A 26,008-nucleotide genomic window follows, 5' to 3' on the forward strand; every position below is an offset into this window, starting at 1 on the left:
GGAGAGGCTATCGGGGTTGCATACTCCAGCATCCACTCTATTATGTTTTTCAATAGATATCAAAAATAAGCAAAAGTGTACAATATTATTATTTCATATAAATGTGGATAAAGTATGTACATGCATGTAGATATATATACATATATATATATATCAAATATTTATACCTATAAGCAGTGGAATGATACAGAACATTTAGAACTACAGAATAGGGTAGGTTCTTGGTTTTTTGACTCTTGCATTGGGTGATGAGTTTATAGTTTTTCATTATATTATGATTTATAACTAGCTTATGTATTTAATGTAATCTTTTGTATGTATCAAATAAATAATCTCTACACTCAACATGGGACTCAAACTCATGACCCCCAAAATCAAAAATTGCACACTCTACCAACTGAGCTAGTCAGATACCCCTGTATTAAATATATTTACAAATATAATAAAAGGAACAAAGGAAACTAGGCAAAATAGCAATTAAATTAGCTAGAAATTTTAGAAAAATATAAGTAAACATAGCAAATCCTGAGTCCATTGCTAAAGTAAGCACTCAGATGAAGACAAACTTCCCCCTAATTCCCTAATGTTACTTCAGTTTGCTTACATAACTATCCTGAAATTTGGTTATTTTTGGCTGGAAGTATGATGTTGATGCAATACATTGTTTACTTTTCCTTTTACCTAGTTTTTAATTGACTTATTCACCCTAGCACTCATTTTTTTTTTTAAAGTGAAAGAGTAGGGATCCCTGGGTGGCGCAGCAGTTTAGCGCCTGCCTTTGGCCCAGGGCGCGATCCTGGAGACCCGGGATCAAATCCCACGTCGGGCTCCCGGTGCATGGAGCCTGCTTCTCCCTCTGCCTATGTCTCTGCCTCTCTCTCTCTCTCTGTGACTATCATAAATAAATAAAAATTAAAAAAAAATAAAGTGAAAGAGTATTTGGGGTAAGATTGTTAGAATGATTAATAGATCTGTTGGTGCAATAAATAAATCCAGTTAATGCACAATATTGATATCTCAAGTTTTCACCATGGTATATTTTTTAAGTGTATTCATTTATTATTCAAGTGATCTCTACATCCAATGTGGGAATCAAACTTGCAACCCCGAGATCAGGAGTCGCGTGCTCATCCAACTGAGCAGGCCAGGCCCTGCTCACCAGGATATTTGTAATGGTCTGTTGAATGGAGAAAGAAAGTTGTTGGATAATGTTCGTACGATCACAGTTTTAACTTTAAAAAAATATGTCTATGGGACGCCTGGGTGGCTCAGTGGTTGGGCACTGGCCTTCAGCTCAGGGTGTAACCCTGGGGTCCCGGGATTGAGGCCAACATCGGGCTCCCCTCAGGGAGCCTTTCTCCCTCTGCCTGTGTCTCTGCCTCTCTCTGTGTGTGTCTCTCATGAATAAATAAAATCTTAAAAAAAATAAAACTAAAAGAGTGTGTATGTTTATATATATCATATAGCTTTATATTTACATAGAAAAAGAAATTAAAGAATGGACCCCAAACTGCTAGCTGCCATTTGTGGCAATCAGAGATGGGGCGGGATAATTGTTCACTTTATATACTTCTGTGAGCTTTTGAAACTAAAAAATAAAATACTAAAATGTATGTTTATTTATTTTTAAAGATTTTATTTATTTATTCATGAGACACAGAGAGAGAGAGAGAGAGAGAGAGAGGCAGAGACACAGGCACAGGGAGAAGCAGGCTCCAGGCAGGGAGCCAGCCTATCGTGGGACTTGATCCCGGGCCTCCAGGATCAGGCCCTGGGTGGAAGGCAGAGCTAAACCACTGGGCCACCCGGGCTGCCCCTAAAACATGTTTTTTAATCACGTATTTCAAGATGACTGGTTTTAGTTTTCTTAGGCAAGAGTTCATCTCCAAGGGTTTGTTTTCTTGTTGGAAAGATGGGAGTGCTACTGCGACCTTTGAATGGGATAATGTATGTGAAGTCAACTTTGAAAATGCTAATGTAATAACGAAGCATAATAAATGTTAATGTGCAATATTGTTAAAGAAATATTAACTTTTTGGAAACCTGATTTCTAATGCCAAAAATTTCAGATTTTTAAAAACCTGTTTATTAATCACGGTTCCTTTTTTTTTTCTTTTTAATCCAGGATTGAACACCATCTAAACTGAACTTAAATGAGAGATTAAGTGCAATGTTTCGAGCTGTGTTTAAATGAAGATGAGCTAGAAGAAGACAGAACTGTTAAAAACATGTAAGTCTTATTATTTAGCCAAATGAAGGATTCAGCTCTGTTGTAATGATATTCTTAAAAATTCCTAGCTTCTGTAAAATTCCCTAATTATGGAATTTTCTTTCATTATATTGAACTACTCCTGATTTCATCATGAAAATCTGATCTGAAACTCAATTTACGGAAATACTAAAAATGAATCTAAAATTAAATGAGACCATCTGTATACTAATATGATGTAATATTGTTGATTCACATTTTTTCCATATTAAAGACTGTTCTGAACTCTAAATCTTTTAAATAAATGAGACTAAAATTTAATGTGGTTGTGTCTGAGCATGTTACTTGTCTAACAACCAACCGTTTCCAGAGACTCCTCACCTCTCCGTTAATCATTTTTTATGCTGCCTTCTCTGAGCTAGTTACTGAGACACAATTTCATAAACACACCTTTTTAGCTGAAATCTCAGTTCTGCCACTTACTTGCTCTGCGTCCATAGGGAAAGTCACTTAGATATTTTAAGCCTCATTTTTCTCACTGGACACTTAATGCCTCTTTGCCAATCACTGCTAAATGCTCAATATTCCATTGTCCAATTTTACTGATGTAAAATTTGGATGCTTAGTAGCCAAATCCATACAAGATCATACAGCTAATAAGAGTTAGAGTTGGATCTGGTCGCAGATTTACCTGACACCAAAGCCCAGAGTTTTATAGTATTGCTTCCTCTTTAGAGAGCCATTAATGGTTTCATATGTTTGGTTAGGATGGTTCCGCCAATCCCTGGGGATCCTGGTCTGTACATTAAATATTAGTACAGAATACTGCTGAATCATTGTAGGTTTCTGTACGCATTAGAAGGTTTTTTTTTTTAATTTTTTGACTTTTAAAATTTTATTTATTTGGGAGAGAGAGAGCACATGAGCAGGAGGAAAGGGAGAGGTAGAGGGGGAAGGACAAGCAGACTCCCCACTGAGCGGGGAGCCTCATGTGGGGCTCCATCCCAGGACCCTGAGGTCATGACCCGAACCAAAATCAGACACTTAACCAATGAGCCACCCACGTGCCCCTGCATTAGAGGTTCTCAGTGGTTCATAAATTTTTTCCATAGACAGAGGATTGCTATTCAATTCCCAAAGTATAGAACCATCTGGACCCCAAAGGGCTTTCTCTGGCACAGATCATTTCACTCTGTGATGCTGCTTTCTTTTTCTTTTAGTCAATAGAATAATGTTCCTAAAAGGCCGAGGTGATCAGAATTAATGTGTGCATTCTTAATAAAGATTATTCCTATTAATTGTAAGCATTCTCCTCAGACCTTACAGAAAGAAAATGGGTACCAAAATGAGATGGTTTCAATCTTCGATATTCCTTGAGTGAAAATACCATACTCAATATGAATACTAACAACAGTTGAAAGTACCATCTCTACGGTACCTATCCTTGTTCATTAAAAAAAATCCAAAATCAAGAATTATTTTTTGTTGCCTGTTTACTTTTATGGCAGATGCTGTGGTAGGTGCTAGAAGCACATGTGTTCTTCAAAATCACAGCAAAACCCTCAGTGGGCATTTGCTGTTCTCTCCTTCCTCTGCCCAGCCTGATTTAATTTCTACTTAGCCTCAGATCCCAGCTCAAATGTTACTCCCTTAGAAAGGCCTTTCAGGGCAGTCCCCACTTCCCATCTAAACTAGGTCCTCTTTTCTTCAGCCCTATTCTTTTCTTCTTTTTACTCATTACAATTTTTATCATATAACTCGTTGGATGTGCTTAATGTCTGCCTCTCTGGCTAGACTATTTCCATTTATTCATCATTCATTTATTGGTGTTTATTGCACACTCCTAAGGGTGAGTTATTCTTAGGTGCACATCTTAGGTGAAGATACAATGGTGAACAAGTAAAGGTCACTGTTCTCATGAACTTACATTCTATTGGTAAGGTGGACAAAAACCAAATAATTAAACCATTTGAAGGCATTAAGTGTTATAATGTGTGAAAATAAATTAGGGTAAAAGAATAAGTAGTGACAGGGCAAAGGAGAGGAGGCGACTTGGTCTATTTAGGTAGGTCCATCAGAGAAAAACCACTCTAAGTGGGAGAATGTGTGAACAGAAGCCCAAATAATATAAAGGAGTGAGCCTTGGGAGATAGAGGTTAAGAGGTTCTAGAAAGGGAACAGGAAATAGAACTGCTTTGAGACTGGAATGAACTTGACTTATTTCAGGAAATTCAAGACGTGTGGCTGGAATCAAGTGAGCACAGGAGAGCATGGTTGATGCTGCTGTAGAGGTCAGGGCAGATAAACTAGTCTTGGAGGATTTTGTTCTTAATCTGATTTATAAAGTCTTTGAAGGGATTTGAGGAGGAGAAATAATATCTCATTGAGTTATAAAACAACAACAACAAAAACCCAAAAAACCCAAAACCTACTCAAGTTGCTTCATGGAGAACAAACCCCAAGACCATTTCAGGGTGACCAGTGAGGAGGCTATTGCCATATTTCAGGGAAGAAATGTTTGTGATTTGGATCAGGTTGGTAAGTAGCAGAGGTGGAGAGAAGTGGTCAGTCGGGATACATTTTGGAGGCAGTGTGAACGATATATTTGGGAGGTGGTACTGAATATGGGAATGTAATGGAAAGAACAACCGACCCCTAAGGTTTTAAACCTTAGAAGGTCAGTAAATGGTGGTACCTTTAACAGTTGGAAGAAGAGAAGTGTGTGTGTGTGTGTGTGTGTGTGTGTGTGTGTGTGTTTGATGGAGTAGAGCCTGTTTTGAACATGTTTCACTTGAGATGTTGGTATTTATTTTACATCTTAATGGAGACGCTGAGTAGGCAGGTAGAGGTGATGCATTCATGCACACCTCTGTGCAGAAGCTGGGCCTGGCCAGAGACGTTTGGAATTCATCAACCTACAGTTGACACTTAAAACCAAGGGACTGGATACAATCATGTAGAGAGACTGTGTAGAGAAGTAAAAAGAGCAGGGGTCTGAGTCCAAGGGCACTGGATCGTATAGAAGCCAGCATGGGGAGGGGCCATTGAAGGACTCTGGGAAGGAGTAGCTGGTGAGGGCAACAGAGGCCACTCACTATGGAACGGTACAATAGGATGAGACTAAGAATTGACCACTTGCTCACCCCTGGATATCCAGTACCCAGCTCACTTTCTGGTACACACTTACAGCACAGTAATATTTGTTGAATGAGTGAATCTTGACTTCCATTTTTCGGCCAGATTTTTATTATTTCAGGGTTCCAGGCACTGTTCTAGGTCCTATGGACTCACAGCATAGTGTTCCCAATAATCATAAGTTCTAGGGGGGGGCATAGACATACATACAAATGCCACAAAAACACATATTCTTAGCTTATTTATTTGTTTAGGATTTTACCTTTTAAATATTTATTTATTTGAGAGAGATAAAGAGAGAAAGTGCCAGAAGGAGAGAGAGGACCTCAAGCAGACTTCCCGCCCAGCACCGAGTCCCATGCAGGGTGCATCCCACCACCCCAGATCAGGACCCCACTTAACTGATTGTGCCATCCAGGCGCCCCTAAGGTTTTAGTGGTCAGTAATCTCTACACCCAACGTGGGGCTCCAACTCAACCCTAACAGAGCCAGCAGGCACCCTCCCTGCATTATTGGTTCATGATAGCTTTCTTCCCCTCCCGCTGCCCTTTTGTAAGGAGCGCAGATATCTTGAGGGCCCTTAGTTGGTGAGCGATGATGAATCAGGATACATGCATCAGGGGCTATACTGCGGTGAAGACTGGCTGGAGGGCGAGGTTGAGACAGAACAATGGTGGGATTTCATGGACTTGGACAGGCAGCCTCGGCTGGGGGTGTCAAATTCAATCAAAACACAATGTGCCTGCTCGACTCACACGGCTGATTTCTGCTAGACACTTGACAGTTTATAAAGAACAGTAACAGCCTCAGGGTTATAGTTAATTAATCTGATGAGAGGGTGGAAAAAGAGTAGGGGGGTTGGGCAGAGGGTTAAGGCTCTGAAACCACATATATCAGGACATTATTACCTTAGCTTCAGGATATGTCGGGCTGTTGATTCTTACAATTACTACCCTTCAATTCGTGCCTTTTAAAAAAGCCTCGAAATCATCAGTCCCTACCGGCTAAGAAAATGTTAGGGGTTTTATATGAACCCAGATCCATGCCCGAAAAAGGAAACAAAAACTCTTGGGTGGACGAGAGAGGGAGGGCGAAGCAGTCTATTACGTTACACAGGTGCTCGCGCTTACCTTGTGGAGCTCTGCCAAGGTTGATTTTCTTATCTCTACTAGGTCCATACACTTTTCTATCTCCCCACCCCCTCCAAAAAAAAATTTTTTTTTAAAAGAGAGTAAAAGAAACCTTTCTATCGTCATGGAGTCTCTTCCCCAAACTCCTTATTCATCAGCCTGTGTTCCTCTATTTCTCGTTCATCTTCCAGCTCCTATGTCCCCGTGCGTGGTCCTAAATGGTCCATGGTCCTTACCTGGGTTCATGGAGTTATTTGCCCTGAACTCCAGGGCCTCGGAGACGCGGCGCTTCACGCGGGGGAAGGTGCGCGCCGCGGCAGGCACAGACGCGCGCGACGCGAGCCTCGACCCGGGAAACTTCACGAGGGCGACGGCGGCACGTGCACCTGACCGCAGGATAGAGCCCCGGGTGGGAACCAGCCCGCGCCTCCCCGCCCACCTGTTACTACCGCCCTCCATTCACTCGCAGCATCGCGGACCCCGCCCCCTGGAGTCCCGGGCGCCCGCCCAGCCGGGTCTCGCGGGCCAATCGGAGCGCAGCCTCCCGCAGGCGTGAGCACGGCCACAGCCAATCAGCGGCCGGCGCGACGCGGTGGGGTGAGCCGAGCGGCATCACGGGGGCGTGGCGACGCGCGGGGCGGGGCTGCGGCGGGATTGGCAGGCGGGCGATCAGCCGGCGCCGAGGGGACCCGCGCCGGGGGGCGGGGGGAGCGACGTGGGTGGGGAGCGAGGCTGGAGCCAACCAATGGCTGACGCGCTGCGCGCAGAGGGCGCGCCGGATAGCCAATGGCGGCGCGGCTATGGCGCCGTGGGCGGGGCTTAGGCCCGAAGCGGCGCCGGAGTCGAGCGCGTCGGTGTAGTGCTCGCCGTCACGGCCCGCGCCTCTTCCTGGATTCATTCATTCGCGGCTCCATTCACGGAGGTAGTAAGGCCCGGCTGGAGCCATGGAGAGCGCTCTTCCTGCCGCCGGCCTCCTCTACTGGGTCGGCGCGGGCACCGTGGCCTACGTGGCCCTGCGCCTCTCGTGCTCGCTCTTCACGGCCCTTCGGCTCTGGGGTTTGAGTCACGAGGCAGGGGTCGGGCCGCAGCTCGGAGAGTGGGCAGGTGAGTGCAGCCCGGCGCCCCGCTCCGGGCCCCACCCGCTCCCCGCGGGCCCGCTGGACCCCGGCCGCCCCCGGCTGGCCCGGCTCGGCCCGGCCGACTGTGGAGGGGCCGCGGCGGGGGGCGGGGCCTGGTGGGGGGCGGGGCCTGGACCCCTCACCTCGCGGCCCCCCCGGCGGTGCCCTGCGCTCCGCGGCTCGCCCCCGGGACGGCGCGCGTGTGTGTGTCTGTGTGTGTGTGTTTTAATAAAGTTTTTCGCTTGATTTGAATAGTGGCCCCGTGCGCAGGACGAAAGGCATTCTGTGGACTTGGGGGGCATGAGGATGGACGAAGAGGACGTGGAATTTCACAAGTCTTCCTGCTGTGTTTTTTTTTTTTTTTTTTGAAACTTGCCTCTCTCCCAGTTATTTGGATTCGGTCTGTTTCATAGGATCTACGGGGTTTTGTTTTGTTCTCGATTGTCCTAAACTTCCCTGGAGTCCTGCGGTGTCACAGAGCCACCGCTTCTGCAACACGGCTGCTCTCCAGGTAGAAGTCAGGAGCAACTTTTTTTTTTTTTTTTTTTTTTTTGCGGAAGGAGGTTTATAGGAAAAGGCCTCGTTCCATTCCGCTGGCGGGCCTTAGAGGTGGAAGGGAAAGGTCGCGGGGGAGAAGTGGGGAAATCACCTGCACCGAAGTTTTGTGCTTGCTTTCTTTTTTCTGTTGTTGCTTTTCTGACTTTTTCGTTTCTTCTTCTTTTTTGTTGCTTTTCTTTCATTTCTTCTTCTTCTTCTTTTTTGTTGCTTTTCTGTCTTTCATTCTTCTTTTTTGCTTTTCTGTCTTTCATTTCTTCTTTTTTGTTGCTTTTCTGTCTTTTTGTTTCTTCCTCCTCCTCCTCTTCCTCCTCCTCCTCCTCCTTCTCCTCTTCTTCCCCCTCCTCCCCTCCTCCTTGTCCTCTTCTTCCTCCTCCTCCTCTCCTCCCCCCCTCCTCTTCCCCCTCCTCTTCCACCTCCTCCTCCTCCTCCTCTTCTTCTTCTAAACCAAGTGGTGTGCTGTGGTCGGTCTCTGTGTCTGCAATTATCCTGCTATTTCATGATTGAATGTATACTCACTTCACTAAGCATTTTGATTGAATCTTGGAGTGATTAGGGATTGCTGTCAGACTAGGCTCAAGTAAGTACACAAATAAGGCAACTCCACAGTCCTCACTTTATTCATTCAAAAACATTTAAAGAACTTGGAAAAAAACATAAGAAATTTAACCTTTTGGACAGCGACGTAAAGAGATTTCAAGCAGGGATGGATGGATGTGTAAGAGCTTTGTCCAGGATGTGAAGCAACTATTCACGTTATAATACATATTGTATTTTATTTATTTATTTATTCATTCATTCATTCATTCATTCATTCATGATAGACATAGAGACAGAGAGAGAGAGAAGCAGAGGGAGAAGCAGGCCCCATGGAGGGAGCCTGATGCAGGACTCGATCCCAGGACTCCAGGATCAGACCCTGGGCTGAAGGCAGGCACTAAACTGCTGAGCCACCCAGGGATCCCATATTATAATACTTATTTTTAAAAGTCTCTTAGTGTTTTCTGATATTCCTTGAAAAAGAAGTTAAGTGCTCAACTTGATTATAATAGAGTTTATGATTTCACAATTGACTTGCCTAAGTTCTTGATTTGGAAAACTTGCTTATGAACTTTTGAGATAGTTACACAAGATTCCAGTGCATTAGGAAATTGCATATCAAGATGAAGTTTTGTGATTTGTCAGCAAAGAGTAATGATAATAACTTTTTTTTTTAAGATTTTATTTATTTATTCATGAGAGAGAGAGACAGAGACACAGGCAGAGGGAGAAGCAGGCTCCACGTGGGACTCGATCCCGGGACTGCTGGGGTCACTCGCTGGGCTGAAGGCAGACCTCAACCACTGAGCCACCCAGGTGTCCCTTAATAACTTAAAAAAAAAAAAACTAAAATATAATAGGCCACAGTGACTAATAACTCAGATGGTCTAAGTAATCATTGAAAAGGTTTGATCCCAGAGGAAGGATACTTGCTAAATTGAAGGAAATGTCTAAAAAATTTAGAAAAGAAATTTGGACCAGAATGCTGAGATAGAATAAAGAGGATCATAGTGTTGTAAAGTGACTTTGTGATTGTTGAGTTCAGTCTATCCTGGATTGTTAGAAAAATCTGTTCTTTAGGTACTTAAGCAGAAGAAATGATAAGTTGTTATTTGTAACATTACATATATGTGGTGGCCTGAACTTAAAAATATTTACTTTACCTCTCCAAATTCAAGGAGTCTTTGAAAAACAAAGTCTTCCACAGCTTTGTATCTGTTGGAGGGATGCACTGAAATAATTTGACAAGCAAAGCAGCAGAGATGACGCTTGAATAGAGTTAAATTGTGATTAAAATTAGGTAGATAATTGTTTACCCAAAGTTAGGACTTAAGAATTATTTTTAAATTAAATTAATAAATTTTAATTAATTAATTAGCACTCACAAGTTTTCTCCCCTATAAAATTGGTATCTTAATCCTGTGCAGCCTTCTTTGAATAAATGGTGGTAGCAGGCAGTACGAGGGAGGCATTTTCTACTTTGTAGTAGTAGTGTTTAACATCTTCCTCTCCATAACCAATAAGATATTTTAAGTTTGATATAGTAACATTCATTAAGTTGATAATATATATTTATTATTGTTAAGTTTCTTCGTGTGCGTATTAATTTAATTAGTTAATTTCTTCTCAGATTTTATTTTTTTTTAATTTTTTTTTAATTTTTATTTATTTATGATAGTCACAGAGAGAGAGAGAGAGAGGCAGAGACATAGGCAGAGGCAGAAGCAGGCTCCATGCACCGGGAGCCTGATGTGGGATTCGATCCCGGGTCTCCAGGATCGCGCCCTGGGCCAAAGGCAGGCGCCAAACCGCTGGGCCACCCAGGGAGCCCCTGTTCTCAGATTTTAGAATCTGAAGGGGAGGGGAGTGTGGGTCCCCAATTTTTTTTTTTCTTTTTTGGTCTTTTCCCACAGTAACTGGTGCATTGATGTAAGTGCTTGTAAACTTAACAACGAAGGCTTGGAAAAATAAGTCATGGGGATGTAATGGACAGCATGGCAACTTTATTTTTTATTTTTTAATTTTTTTAAAGATTTATTTATTTATTTATGATAGACATAGAGAGAGAGAGAGGCAGAGACACAGGCAGAGGGAGAAGCAGGCTTCATGCCGGGAGCCAGACACGGGAATCCTGCAGGGATCCCGGGACTCCAGGATCATTCCCTGGGCCAAACGCAGGCACTAAACCGCTGAGCCACCCAGGGATCCCTGCATGGCAACTTTAGTTAATAATACTTTACTGCAAATTTGAAAGTTGCCAAGAGATTAAATCTTAAAAGTTCTCATCACAAGAGGTGTCTGGCAGGCTCAGTCAGTAGAGCATGTGACCCTTGCTCTTGGGGTTGTGAGTTCAAGCCCCACATTGGCCAGAAAAAAATTCAGTAAATAAGTATGGTGATGGATGTTACCAAGACTTACTGTGGTGATCCTTTGACAATATATACAACTATGAAATCATTATGTTGTACACCTGAAACTAGTATAATGTTGTATGTCCTCATCAACAAAAAATCAAAACCCCCAAAACTTGTAAAAACTTGAAAACGGAGATGCTTTGCAATCAGTAAAAATATTTCAGACCACATATTATTTAATCTAGTTAGGGTTTTAAGACCATGCATTACTTGGCCCATACTCAGGTTTATCTCCTTCATGTAATCCAGAGGGAAGTCCTCTCTTTTCTCTGGTTCTGTCCAGTACAATTCCCACTCCAGTGAGTTACACTGATTTCACCAGGTTCCTAGCAGATGGGTTTTGCCAGTTTTGCCTGTCATTGTTAGGGGATACTGCCTGTATTTCTTAGGAGAACAAAGAGCTCCTGTTTAACTGGAGCTTTAGTTGTTTGAAGGTCACTATGGCAAGTGACGGGAAGAAGATTGCTGACAAAAGTGGTCAGTTTGTACTAAATAAAGGAGAGAACAGTCATTACTATGGAGCAATAAAGAATGTAATCTGTAGGCTTTGGTTTGAGCATAGATAAATTTTGCATTTATTTGAGCAGTTTCCATCATTGCAATTCATCTAAAATGATTGATACAGAAATAAGGTGGAGGTGATAGATGGAAAGGCAAGGTAAGTATACTTCTAAAGCCCAAATACTTTATAACCTTAGGCCCAAGACAGCACTCTGAGCTCGTATTTTTAGTTTTTAATGGAGAGAATATTGCTCCACGCAGCAAAGAATAAAGGATACACTAAGCAGTTAGATTTAAAAAATAGCTTTATTGAGATATAATTTATATACCATGGAATTCACCCATTTAAAGTGTCCAGTTCAAGACTTTTATTAGACACGGAGTTGCACAACCATTATAATCTAATTTTGGAACATTTTCATCCTCTTTGAAAGAAACCCTGTACCGATTAGCTGTCACTCCTCATGCTCTATCTCCTCGAGCCCTAGTCCGCCACTAATCTTTTTGTCTATATGCATTTATATATATGCCTATTCTGGAAATTTCCTAGAAGTGAGATCCTACAATATGAGATACTTTTGACTGGCTTTCATTTTCACAGTGTTTTCAAGGTTCCCCCATGTGGTATGTTACAGTGCTTTGTTTCTCTTTTATTGCTGAATAATATTCCATTCTGTGGAGTGGGTTTAGATGTTGCAAAGGGTCTTTACCTCTGCATTTTGCTGTCTGCGCATCTATATTAGCAGATCCCTGAGATTTTGCAGCTGTGGATGCTGATGGAACTCATTTGGGCCTGGTGTATTCCAAGGTTTTCCTAATTCAGTGGACAATGAAGACTTAGAAAGGTCATAGGGTGTGGGGTTCTTTTGTAGGTAAAACCATTAGTCAAACTGGCTTTGCTTAGCCAAGCTCCAAGAATCAAAGGGTTCTCAAAATTGGGTGTGGTGCATGATTGCTGTTTTTACATTGAATAACTACACAGGATTGGTCTAGTTACATCAGGGGTTGAAGGCTGCTTGAGTAACCAGGGCTCATTGACAGTAGGTCCCTTTCTTTAGGCTTTGAAGTATCACATGATTTGAGGAATTATGTATGAAATGTTAATTATTTAAATTGGCAAGCCCAGAAGAAATATTAATAGCTGCCATTTATTGAATGCTTGAAGTGTTCCAGGCACTTGACATAGATGAGCTTAAATCAGCCTTTGAGCTATGCCCTATTATCCCCAGTGTACAGAGGAAGAAACGGAGGCTTAGGTAAATGACTTCCTTTGTCTGTGGCTTCATAGCCAGTGAGTTGGAAGATGAAGATTTGAAGCCAGTTTGTCCATTCTGCAATATGCATGTTCTTGTGTGTTGGTGATTGGTTTATAGACTGCATGGGTACTTGGGGGTGGATTCCTTTATATCCTAGGAATGTACTAGGTTTTATTTTATTTTTTTATTTTTACAGCTTTTATTATTTTTATTATTTTTTAAAGATTTTACTTGAGAGAGTGAAAGAGCTAGAGAGAACATTCACGCATGCAAGCACTAGCAGGGAGAGGGAGCAGCAGACTCCCTACTGAGCAGGGAGCCTGACCAGGCCCATCCCAGAACCCTAAGATCATGACCTGAGCCAAAGTCAGATATTGATGCTTTTATTTTTAAGTAATCTCTTCCCCCACCATGTGTTTGAACTCACGACCCTGAGATCAAGAGTCATGTGCTCTACCAACCAAGCCATTCAGGTGCCCTGGAATATACTGCTTTTTAATTGAAGGCTCACTTTTAAATTTGCACATGCTTGGTGTTTCTGGAAGCATTGTGGTCTAGGTAGCATGTTTTAGAATCAAGTAGCATGGGATTTTCTTCAGATTTGTAATCAATGAATCTTCTTGCATGCAAAAACATTGGAAAGGCGCTCAGATGCCTTAATGAAGCAAAGTTTGGCCGTCATCACTGTGAGTGGATTGGACCTCAAATGCTGTTTTTTTTTTTTTTTTTTTTTTTTTTCCTGTTTATCACTCTGGCATTCTTTGTGGATTTAGTGATGCTCTGGAGGTCCAGCTTGGTAAACATAATATGCTCCCTGTTGACATTCAGGAAACTCAAGTATAACTCGTCTTGCTGGTGAGTTGTTAATGACAGTCCTGCCATGTTTTTTGTTTGTTTGTTTTGTTTTTTTTAAGCTGTGTTTTTGGTTGTTTGTTTTTTGTTTTAAAGCAGAGCAGGTGGATGAGGGCAGAGAAACAAATGAATTTAGTCATAAAAGTTTTGGAAGATAAGATACCTTTTCATCTTGCACATTAGCTCCAAAAAGGGAGTCGATGGGCCTAAATGGAGCAGGCTGTCCAGGTTGGAGTTAGCAGGGCAACCTTAAAGATGTAGGGCTAGAGCTATGTGAGACGAAGCAGGTGTATCTGGAGAACCAGAGCTAAGAGCCTCCCTTCATCTTACGTGGAGGGGAAACTAAAGATGGTTTCGTGGAATTAGAAATTCAGCCTGTGTACTCTGAGCTGGAATATCTTTTCCCCACACCTTCTCATTAGCCCTCATTATTTCCTGCCACTCTGGTTTTTTTTTTCTTTTTTCTTTCTTTTCTTCCCTTCCTTTCTGTGCACTGTTAAAGTTTCCCAATTAAAAGTCAAACCTGAACCCCCTTGGAGACTCACACCTGGACTTGAAATCCAGCTCCTCTGCTTACTAGCACTGTCACACGGAGGAATGTATGAAGCATTCATAAGCCTTATTTTTCTCCATCTGCAGAATGGGATAATACCTGTGTTTGTCTCATAGGATTGTTGTGAAGGGTAAACAAGAAACAGATAGTACAGTGCCTGGCACACAAATGCTTAATAACATTGTTAGTAATATTAGCTGTAGTAGCATTCTGCACTAATTACTTGAGTTAATTGACAAGGTAAGGCTTAATAAGAGCAAGTCCATATGGATGACCACATCTTCGGAAAGAAGATGACCATTGCTGCTTCAACTGAAGTTGTTGAGCTTCAAGACTAATTTTTTTTGGTTGTTTTGCGTGGTTGAATTGAGGATAATTTTTTTCCGTTTCAGAAAAAAAATGTGTTAAAAGATTTAAATAATGAGATTTATAAGTTTAGAATACATGGGTAAGTGGATTTGAATAGATCAGTTCCAGTACCATTAAATGTCTTTGTAGAGAAGGTATGTTAAAAAAAACTTTTAAAAAATAGTGTATCTTTTTCATTTGGGCTGCTATAACAAAAACACCCTGGACTAGGTGGTTTAGACAACAATTTTTCTCCTGGTTTTGGAGGCTGGTGAGCCCCTGATCAAGGTGCTGGCAGATTTGGTGTCTGGTGAGAGCTGTCTTCTTGCTGTGTCATCACATGGCAGAAGGACCAGGGAATCCCTCCAGAGGCTCTTTTACAAGGGCACCAATACCATTCACTACACTGCACCCTCTTGACCTGCTCACCTCCCAAAGGCCCTGCTCCTAATGCCATCACGTTGGGGGTTAGGATTTCAACCGAAGTTTTGTTTATACCATCTGAATCTCTAGCACAGTGGATCCTTTATTCCATTTCTTTTCTCATATTTAGTGAAAATAAAAATAGAGCCATTTTCCCATGTCTTCTGAGATAGACCGAGATTAAGGCTGGGAGGCTGGGTAAGCAGAGGCTTCCTGTGCTTGGAGGAGAGTGTGGTACAACACTGTTCATCTGTCCTTCCGCAGCCAGACATACTGGTGAGTGCCGCCCATGGACCTTAGATGGACCGTAGTCACATGAGCAGTTGTGCTGCATTAAGTGGTGGAAAGAAGACACGCCTGGTTGTGTGAGAGCTTGGGAGTGAGGCTCCGAGGCTGAGTCGGGGTTGGAGAACTCATGCAGTGGCCTGAGTGACTAGAGCCAGCCTGAGCCGAGGGGGTGGGCGTGATAGGAGAGAGAGGGGCTGGGGAAGGAGCCAGGCAGCAGGGCTGTTTCACCTCCCCCAGGACAGGGAGAGCAGGGGAAGGGATTTGAAGCAGAAGGAGGATGTTGAGTTTCGCTTTAGACAGAATTCCCGGTTTCTGTGACCTTCCTGACGTTGCTGTGTTGCCGCAGAGATGGACCAATGCAAGTTATTCGATAATTAGTCAAAATCGCCATCAAGAAACCCAAAGAACCCCAAGTGCAAATTCATGTTTTAGACCATGGAGGCTGCCGCTGTGCCCTCCTGTTTATCCACTTTCAGACACCATTTCTCCCCAGGAGGGGAGAGCGGATCACTGCGGGCGGGAGGTGCTTTCCCTCAGGGCCTGCGGGCCCCGGCTGTTGCTGAGCCCGAGCGGTCCAGCCGCGGTGAGGCCAGGCCGCAGACCCGGGCGAGCAGGAGCGGGAGTGGGAGGCGGCTGCAGCCTGGCGGGAGGAATGCTCCACAAGGATGCTCCACGAGGAATGCTCCACGAGGAATGCTCCACGAGGATGCTCCGCTGAGCTTACTCATCCTGCCCAGTGGCACTTTGCCAGGTCTCTGACCGGCGGTTCCCGGCGGACTATGCAGCTTCCAGAGGTCTCTGTACCGCCGGCAAATGAGGTTATTTTCTATTTAAATGAGGCAGCCGGCGGGGGACGGGAAGGCAGGCTGCCAGACTGGGACGGAGCCCGCGGCCCGGAGCATTCCGGGGGTTAGCGCTGGGGACTCCTGGAGGGTCGTCTTGGGCTCAGGGCAGCACCGTGCGCTCTGCCGGCGGCTAAAATGTTTGACGTCGGGCACAGATGGTTAACCTCCGAGAGGAACTTCCTTCATCTACCCAGTGGGGCTGATACTCTTCAGGAGTGTTAGACCTGAAGGGACAGGTGACTGAGGCGCCAGCGTAGTCCTCTGTGGTTTTTGTGGATACCAAGTAACATACTTAAGGACCTTTTTTATTTGTATCCGTTACTCTTGATGAAGAGGGGTCCTTGAAACCAAGAATATAATTTTTTTTTTTAAATTTATTTATGATAGAGAGAGAGAGAGAGGCAGAGACACAGGCAGAGGGAGAAGCAGGCTCCATGCACCGGGAGCCCGACGTGGGATTCGATCCCGGGTCTCCAGGATCGCGCCCTGGGCCAAAGGCAGGCGCTAAACCGCTGCGCCGCCCAGGGATCCCCGAAACCAAGAATATAGTTCACTCAGCCGGTAAACTTAGACATTTGAAGTTCTGAACACATCAGCTGAGAGGTAATTAGCGTTACTTGAGCAGGCTTTCTTGCTTTTGTGAAAAGATTCATCAAGTGCTTCCCTGAACTGTGGCTCCCCTTAGTGAGCCTAAGCTTGGAGGTTTAGGAAAATTCAGTTCTGTGCACCTTTCCAACTAGATTTGTAAATGATCTTTGATCCTCTTCTCTCACCCCGTGCACAGTCCTTAGGAAATCCCATTGACTCTAACTTCACAATATTCAGAATCCAGTCCCATCTGCACTCTGGTGTAAGCCGCTGAAATCTCCTGCCTTGCGGTGAGGTGATGGCAGCCTCCTGTCTGATTCCACATTGCTCCACCCCGCCCCCCCACCCCCCAGCCGATTCTTAAACAACAGCCAGTGATCCTTGAAAAGCTCAAGTTGGATCATGTGATCCTCTGCCCAGATCCCTCCAGTGGCTTCTCATCCTGTTCATATTAAAAACCAGAATTCTGGGGATCCCTGGGTGGCTCAGCGGTTTAGCACCGCCTTCGGCTCAGGGCATAATCCTGGAGTCCCAGGACTGAGTCCCACATCGGGCTCCCTGCATGGAGCCTGCTTCTCCCTCTGTGTCTCTCTCTCTCTCATGAATAAATAAATAAAATATTAAAAAAAAACCTCCTCTGATAGAAGGGGCTTTGTTTAAAAAATAAAAAAAATGAAAAATAAAAACGAGAATTCTTTCTGTGAGCCACCTGCCTCCTGCCTTCTTTTACCTTGTGACCTCATCTCTGTCCACTTTTCCTCTCTCTCGGTCTTCCTCCCCCTCCCTCCCTCCTTCCTTGTCACTTTCACTTCTTCCTTGAACAGGCCTCCTTGAACTCAGTTCCTTGGATATGCTTGACACTGCTGCCTTGGAGCCTTTGCTTATTCCCCCTCCTGGAATGCTCCTCCCCTAGATAGCCACGTGGCTAATTTTTACTTCCTCCCGGTCTTTCCTCAAATATCACACTGTCCATGAAACCTTACTTCCTGCCTTTGAACTCACAGTCCTCTCACCCTGACTCCACTTCTGATCCCCATTACCCTGCTGTCCTGGTCCTTTCTGTCACAGCACTTGCTACTGTCTCCCATCCTGTATACTTTGCTCATTTACGATGTTTCTTGTTTGTCTACCCCGTTATGGTGGAAGCACCACAAAGGCAAACATCTGCCTTTGTTCACTTACGTATCACAAGCACCTAGAACAGTGCCCGCACATAGTAAATGCTGATAGGCATTTGTTGAATGAATGAAAATACCTCTTAGGGTTTTCCAGAATTTTTGAGATTAAGGGTTAATGTACTGGGAGGGGGGGTTCTAGTCTCTTTCTGTATTCTCTTAAGTGCTTAGTTATAAATCTAAGAAATATTAGCAGCTTCCCAGACTCTAAAACGAAATTATTTAGTATAAAAACAAAATGCAGATTTTAATATCAAAAAGAAGTTCTCACAGTATGGACTCTGGAACTAGACGACCTACTTTTGAACCCCAGCTCCGCCAGTTACAAACTATGTCACCTTAACCTCTGGGCTTCAGTTTCCTCTTCTGTCAAACTGGGATAATAATAGGTTTGAAGTAATGATTAAATGCGTTAAAGGGTATAAAATACTTAGGGTATAAAAATACTTATAAAATACATTGCAGTCTTTAGTGTTTATGTACTAAATGCTATATAAATGTTAGCTGATGTTTGTCTGCTCTCACTTATTTGTGGAGATAATTCCTTTTTTAAAAAAATATTTGTTTGTTTATTTATTTATTTGAGAGAGAGAGAGAGAACGAACATGGGGGGGGATGACGGGCAAAGGGAGCCCGGAGAGCCAGATGCAGGGCTCGATCTGGGGTTCCAGGATGACCCAAGCTGAAGCTGGCTGCCCAACTGATTGAGCCACTTAGGGCACCCCCTGTGGGCATAATTCTTATTCCCATTGCTGTCCATCTTCTTGTTCCCAGACTTTGTCTCAAATTTCTAATAATTTACTGCATATTCCCTTCTGGGTGGTTATCAAAGATCTCAATCCTAAAAAAAAAAAAAAAAACAAAGATCTCAATCCTAGTGTGCCTATAAACAGCTTTTCTGCTCTCCTTAGCTTGTTCTGGACTGCCTTATTTTTGCTAATTTTAGAGTCACCCAGCCTTTAAATCAGGATGGCGAATTCAGATGTCTCCAGCAGGTAAAGGAAGTGAGTGAATGGCCCAGGTTGTAAGTACGCGTGTGGATACTGCGTGGTGTTGCGGCGTGGACTCTCCTCCAGTTGTGACCCTTCCGTAACATTGGCCTTGTCCTCTTGGATTTTTCATCAGAAGCCACAGATAGCCATTTCACATAGAAAGTTTCTTAATTTTTTAAGATTGATGCACATTTCTCAAGTTTACTCTGTGGGCCAAATAAATTACGCCAGTGGGCCAAGCGCAGCAAGTGGCCACTTTGCTCCTCTATCTCTACGTCTTCCAATCACACTTTCCTTTCCGCCTCTAGAGGAGCTGGCCAGATCTCACGGAATGTACCCGGGCAGGCTTTCTCCCATCTGTGCTTTTCCAAGCTCCCCGGTGTGTCGCCTCCGGATTGAATCTTACACTCTGTTGCAAGTTTCATCTTCCAAAAAAGTCTCCATACAAGTTACCCATTACATGTTCCACCAAAATTTCAAGTTACCTAATGTCTATGCAGATCTCAAGCTCCTTGGCCCTCTCTCCTCATGTTCTTATGCTTATTTCTGGTCTCATTTCATGGCCCTTTCTGTATCTTTCCTTGGATGTGCCCTTGAGTGTGTGTCCTGACATGCTTATATTTTCAGGTTCTTTCGGCTTTTTTGAGTTTGTGCCGAGACCTGTAGCGGTTTCATTGGTTGGTGGATGTTGATTTCACTCTGTCCAGAGGGTTCTTTCTCCTCCTATTGCACATCCTTCCTCACTCTTCCTGTTTGTGAAGTTTTATCTACTTTTCAGAGGCCAGATTATGAATTCTTCTGGCTGCCCAGGTGGAAGTGATCATGCACTTTTGGAACTCTGATAGTGCTTGTTTTGTTCTGTCTTGTGGGCTTTTTCACGCTTTACCTTGTTATTGCGTGTGTGTGCATGAACACGCATGCACTACCGCATTTGTTCCAAGCTATAAGCCCCTTGGGAGTGCATAGTAAGTAATATTGGTTGAATAAATATTTTTTTCCTTAAGGTGCTGGTGTATTTCAGTTGGAGGAGGGGTGTTTTGCTTTGGTTTTGTATTGTTTTGTTTTTGCAAATGTGTGTATCCTTTCTCTTTTTTGTTTTAAAATTTCAAGTGATACACACCAAGGAGCTAGAATGAAATTAAACCAAGGCTGGTTACATAAAGATTGGTTACAGAATTATTATAATATAGCAGGGAGGATAACAGTTTTGAGAGTATGAAATGCAGTGAGATCAGAAAGATGTGCTTGAGTAGCATTGGTAATAAGCTAACCTTTCTTCATCTGTGGTTTTAGGTGATTGTTACAGGAAGGCAATCACTCTGCACATTTAATAAACATTTAAGTATTAATAGAATTTGGGTAATATATAGATTATTTATCTCCACATTTTTACGAAACTCTTGGGAATAGACTTTATTTTATTAAGAATGACTTTTCCAATTAAAGTTTCAGCAAAACCCTGCTAATTGGTAAGGTTGAGTGAATTAGTGAAAAAAAAAAAATGAATTCTAGGATCTGTTGACCAAAATGTAGTCTTGTTACTTTGAAGGCCTGATAAAATACTCCCATGCCTTCTAAACCTTCAGACTTTTTGAATTGTTGGAGATATTGAGCTAAATTCCCTGGAAGATCTCTGGGTGGGAAAGCCTTGGCTGTACATGTATATAGCCAATAACTTCTAGAAAGTTAACCCCAGAGTGTTGGATATATATAGTTTATTTGCTTCATGCAAAGGAATGAATATAACAGTCGGTTGATACTTTTTTTTTTTTAATTTAATTTATTTATTCATGAGAGACACACAGAGAGAGGCAGAGACATAGGCAGAGGGAGAAGCAGGCTCCATGCAGGGAGCCCGACATGGGACTCGATCCCAGGACTCCAGGATCAGAACCTGGGCTGAAGGCAGGTGCTAAACCGCTGAGCCACCCAGGGATCCCTCGCCTGATAATCTTTACAAAACATTAGTCAGTCATTTTTTGAGAGACTTAAGAAAATTGAAATATCATTAGGAGGCAGAAGAGAACAATGATGGAGTAATGAAACCAGAAGGGCTGTTGGTGACCTCTTCAGTCAGACTGTTACAGAAATATGCTGCAAGCTCATACATCCAGTTAGAGAATGGCCAGGCAAGGCGGGTCAGTGGCAAAGGGCAGAGAATGGTGGATGTCTCTCTGGTAAACTGAGTAAAAGCAGTGGTGGGAGTGATGAGCAGCAGGCTCTGACATAGAGTAGAAGAGATTTGTGATCAGTGGTAGCCATGAGGATGCCAGCGGAACTGGACTTCATTCTGTATTTCTGCAATTGGTATGAGGCAAAACAGCCTTCACTGTGCAAGAGCCTGGAAGAAATGACACATGTGTTATGCCATGCTCTCAGAACACTGCTTCACCATGTTAGACTGGGGTGTCTTCTTCTTTTTTTTTTTTTTAAGACTTTATTTATTTATTCATGAGAGACAGAGAGAGAGAGAGAGAGAGGCAGAGACACAGGCAGAGGGAGAAGCAGGCTCCATGCAGGGAGCCCGACGTGGGACTCGATCCCAGGACTCCGGCATCACACCCTGGATGGAAGACAGGCGCTTAACCGCTGAGCCACCCAGGCGTCCCTGGAATGTCTTTTTCATGTGTACAGTGGTATAAGCTAAGTGAGTTGATCCAGTATCTCTTACCTACTGTCTCACTTCTGCTTATCCCCTCAACTACAGATTATGTCGATAACACTGAATTGCCAAGGAAATATTGTATTGTTTTAGTATGTGTTCCTCAAGGTGGCCAGGAAAGGCAACAGTATCTTTTAGAAGTTTAAATGCCAATTTTAGTGCTCCCTTAACATTCCTAGTATGTAGAAAACTCATTCTCCAGATTGGTTTTACTGTAATGACTGGCATTAACTGCTCACGACCAAGCTAACTCCAGTAGAAATATTGCCAAGCTTGCTTTAATGATAGTTCAACCTCCAGACTTGTCACATAAATGGAGCTAATACAGTAAACAAGCTTTTCTAATCTTGCACATTCAGTCTAATAATTTTGCTAGGGAACAGGGAGCTGCTGCTTATCTGTGTTTTCCAATACCTTCCATTGCCTGTCATGTGAAAGGAGGTGATGATCTCTTTATAGATAATGTGAAAAAAAAACAACCCACAGTGAGTTAGACAATAGTGTTCACACATTCTAAATTAGAGGAGGCTGAATTAATGAAATTTTACTGTAATGATGACATATCTTAATTTGCAAAGTGATTTTGCAAGCATTCTCAAATGATTTCCACAACAACCGGTGAAACCGGTTAGGATTGGTTTTATTATTTCTACTTAATATGCCAGGATCAGAGGGAGATACTGTGACTGGCGTAAGGGTTACAATCAGTGGCAGAAGAAAGTGAATCTGGGTTTTGGGGCTCCAGGCTCCATGTTCTTTCTATTTTGCTGCCAAAGTTCCTGATAAAAATGATTTTTAAGGCAATTTGGAATACCCACACAAGAGCTTCTAAGTTGGAGACTTCCTCAAATTTGTCTGAAAATGAAGGTCTATTTTTGCCGTGCTGATACCCAAACTCACATGGACCATAAAAAATAACTGGATGTGCTTTTAAAAATATGGAGTCTAGGGCTTCCCTGTAGGCCTACTAAATCAAAATCTCTAAGAAAAGAACATGGGCAAGTGTATTTTTAACAAATAAGGTGATCCTTAAGATCATGCTTATCGGGTAACACCAGACTATGGTCAAGCTACTCCTAGAAGAAGACATTGGACTTAAATGTGCATACTTTTTAGCTGGATGTCTATTCTTGGTACCACGGCTTGATTTATAATAGTGTTAAAATTCCCAGTGATTTCTGTACTAAATATTTACTTATAATTTTGACAGTGAAACAGAGATTCTATTTAAGGCTAGTTCTGTGTTTCTGCATTTGAAATAGGTTAGGGGAAAAGAAAATCCAACCACTTGGAACTTAAGTATGTTGCTATACAATGAAAACCACAGCAGCACACCCAGTAATTCCCAGACTTTACTAATTGGAGATTTGGGGGTGGGAATAGGGGTGTCAACAAGAGTGATTTTGGGGAGGTGCAAATAATAGAAGTTTAATTTAAGTGGGACCTTAGAAAGATGGCTGACGACTTTGAAAACTTAACTAGAAAGAATTGAGAGAATAATATTTTCTTATTTTCTGTTTGTGATACTTTTTTTTTTTGTGGCCTCGTTTTTTTTTTTTTAAGTTTATTTTTATTACATTTAGAGGAAAGAAACCTTTAAGTCTTCTTTCTTTCATTGTAGGCGGATTTTTAAAAAGTTATCTTTGTTGTGAAATTAACGTAAGTGATACATACTGATGATTCTTAAAGGGCCAAAAAACTAGAGAAGATATTCTAATTATTTTTTTCTTCTTTTATTTTTCTTTTTAAAGATTTTATTTACTTATTCATGAGAGACACAGAGAGAGAGAGGCAGAGACACAGGCAGAGGGAGAAGCAGACTCCATGCGGGGACCCTGATGTGGGACTTGATTCCTGGACCCTGGGATTATGACCTGAGCCAAAGGGAGACGCTCAGCCACTGAGCCACCCAGGTGCCCCATTTTTTTCTTTAAAAATGTTAAGGCCATAGGGTGCCTGGATGGCTCAGTTGGTTAAGCGTCTGCCTTCTGCTCAGGTCATGAACCCTGGGTCCTGGAATCAAGCCCTCCATCAGGGTCCCTGCTCAGTGGAGAGAGTCAACTTCTCCCTCTCTCTCTCTGTCTCCCCCTCTCCTTCTCTCCCTTTCTCCCTCTGCCCTGCTTGTGTTTTCGCTCTCTTTCTCTCTCTCTCAAATAAATGAAATCTTTTTAAAAAATTAAAAAAAAATGTTAAGTCCACCAAATGATGAAGAAAGAAAATGGGCCGAAGTGTAATCAGAAAACATTTCCATTTTACTCAGCTATGTGTCAAACTCAGTACGAAGTATGGGAATAATAGTGGTGAGCAAGAAAGCCATAGTCTCTGCCTCCATTGGTGTAGCAGAGGACAGAGATCATTACTTAAGCAGCTCCAGAAAGTGTAAGAGAACCAGCTTTGGGGGCATTGACCTAGTTCAGGGACTTAGGGAAGGTTTACTAGAAGAAATAATGTTTAATCCAAAGTATAGAAGAAAAAGAGTGGAGGGAAGAAGATGATGGTGTTAATAATGATAATGAGATGTAATATTTATAAAAAAGCTAACCATGAACCAGATACTTTTCTATGTACCTCAATGAATTTATTTAATCCTCACATAATCCGATAAAGTAGGTTCTATTAATGTCCTCATTTTACTGAGAGGAAGCTAAGTTGAAAGAGAGGGCAGGCGATTTGCTCAGTCACATAGCTGGTGAGCGGAGGCAGCTCTGGGCCTGGAGTCCTGTCCTGAACTCCTGTTGGCTGCTCTGCCCATTGCCCTGCTGAACTAGGGAGCCAGTAGGAGCAGAGGGGAGCCTTGAGGTCGCTGGGTGGAAAGTCCTGGAGGAGAGGGGCGAGTGGGGAGGCTGGGTGCTCCTGGGGGACCCGGGGCTCTGAGCAAGCCCTTGAAAAAAGGTAAGCGGTTGGGCGTCATGATCACATTTGTATTTGGGACAACTGAGATCTAGGGGGTGGACGCAGGGGGAGTAACTGAGGAGATAGGAGCTGGGCAGGAGCCTGTGTAGGAATGAGGGAGCGGTGGGGGGAGGCGCGGGCTGGGGCCTCTGTCATCAGCAGGTGGCGGGGTGAAGGAGGTGGTGGAGCCTGGACCCGCTGATCGTCTGCCTGATGGTCTGTGCCCCGGGCAGGGTGGGCGCCGACCTGGGGCCAGACCTGGGGCAGACCTGGGGGCAGACCTGGGTTAGACCTGGGCGCCGGCCTGGGGCAGTCCGGGTCGGGTCCCGCTGGGTGCTGCACATGCCGCCCCTGGAGAGACGAGCGCGGGCCCAGCCTAACGCTCCCGCTCTTGGCCTCGGTGGTGGTGCAGCCTGGGCCCGCGACCCCTAGGGCGGGGAGGCCGGGGGGCAGAGCCCCGCCGAGCGCCAGGGACCCGTCCCATCCTGGTCCCTGTCCCCGTCCCCTTTCCTTGCAGCAGCGCAGAAAGTGAGGAGGGGGGTACAGCTGCCACAGCACCCACCCCGCCTTCCCAGAGGCTGAGCCCCTGAGCCCCCTTCTCAGACAGCTCAAGGCATTTTACACGTGTCCGACATTGGCCTTTTTCCTTTCCATTTTCAATTAGAAATCTAGAAATAGAATTGCCCCAGGAGTTGATTAAATTGTTTATGTGAGGCTCAAATTGCTTCAGATTTATTTTCAGATCTGTTGCAACTTTGTTGTGATCAACACCTGAATCTCCTTCGATGTGATTATCTAATATATGTCAATTTTAGAATGCACCTAAAATAATTTTTTTACAACTATGTGTATTAAAAGTGAAACTAATTTAAGCACAAATTGTGTTAGTTTTAAAGAAGTATCTTAAACTACAACCTTATTTCTAATATATGCCAAAGCTATGGTTACGTATAGTGGATTGACGATATCGTTGAGATATTGGTAGCAAAATGTTATTTCAACTGTGATATAATTGGAAGACTTTCAAACTTGACATAACTGTTTAAAGTCCCATTATTGTATTATAAGCATCATTATAAAAGATGATTATAAGTTCTTGTCATTTCTTACTCAATACCTCACTGTTCCTGTCTCAGGCTTAAAGATATTTAGAGAGTTCTTTTTTCTTTAGTGAGAGATTTTCTATTGTTCTCATCTTTATTTCAGCTAGATTCTTATGAATTACAAGGTTGATGACAAAGCAGTACCTTTTAGATCTCTATAGCAAAGGTATTATCTTGGAAATGAGGGAATATTTTCCAGAATGTACTTGGAATCTATTTTTTTTTAAACTTAGAAAAGTTTAGGACTATATATAAATACCCAAAGGTTTTAATAATATTTGCTTCAAGATATATTAATTCTTTGCAATTCGTAAGCTAATATATGTTTTGACAATTTATTTGTTAATATTATTGCAACTGGAAACATTTGTTTTTTTTCTCCTTTTCTATTCGTGTCTTTGGGTTGTTCCAGAAGCAGATGTTGAGAGG

At 43.1% G+C, this 26,008-nt stretch overlaps 1 protein-coding gene across 1 annotated transcript in view; it reads left to right on the forward strand.

The window, feature by feature from the left end:
• The first annotated feature begins 7,243 nt into the window (after positions 1-7,243).
• The window catches only part of HSD17B12 (hydroxysteroid 17-beta dehydrogenase 12), a 157,810-nt gene continuing 139,045 nt past the window's right edge, over positions 7,244-26,008 (forward strand). The window contains exon 1 of the mRNA XM_025991537.2: positions 7,244-7,578. Coding sequence (XP_025847322.1) covers positions 7,419-7,578 — 160 coding nt within the window. The 5' untranslated portion in view covers positions 7,244-7,418. The remainder of the gene's footprint in view (positions 7,579-26,008) is intronic.

Source organism: Vulpes vulpes, chromosome 5, assembly GCF_048418805.1.
Source record: "Vulpes vulpes isolate BD-2025 chromosome 5, VulVul3, whole genome shotgun sequence".
Lineage (NCBI taxonomy): Eukaryota > Metazoa > Chordata > Mammalia > Carnivora > Canidae > Vulpes > Vulpes vulpes.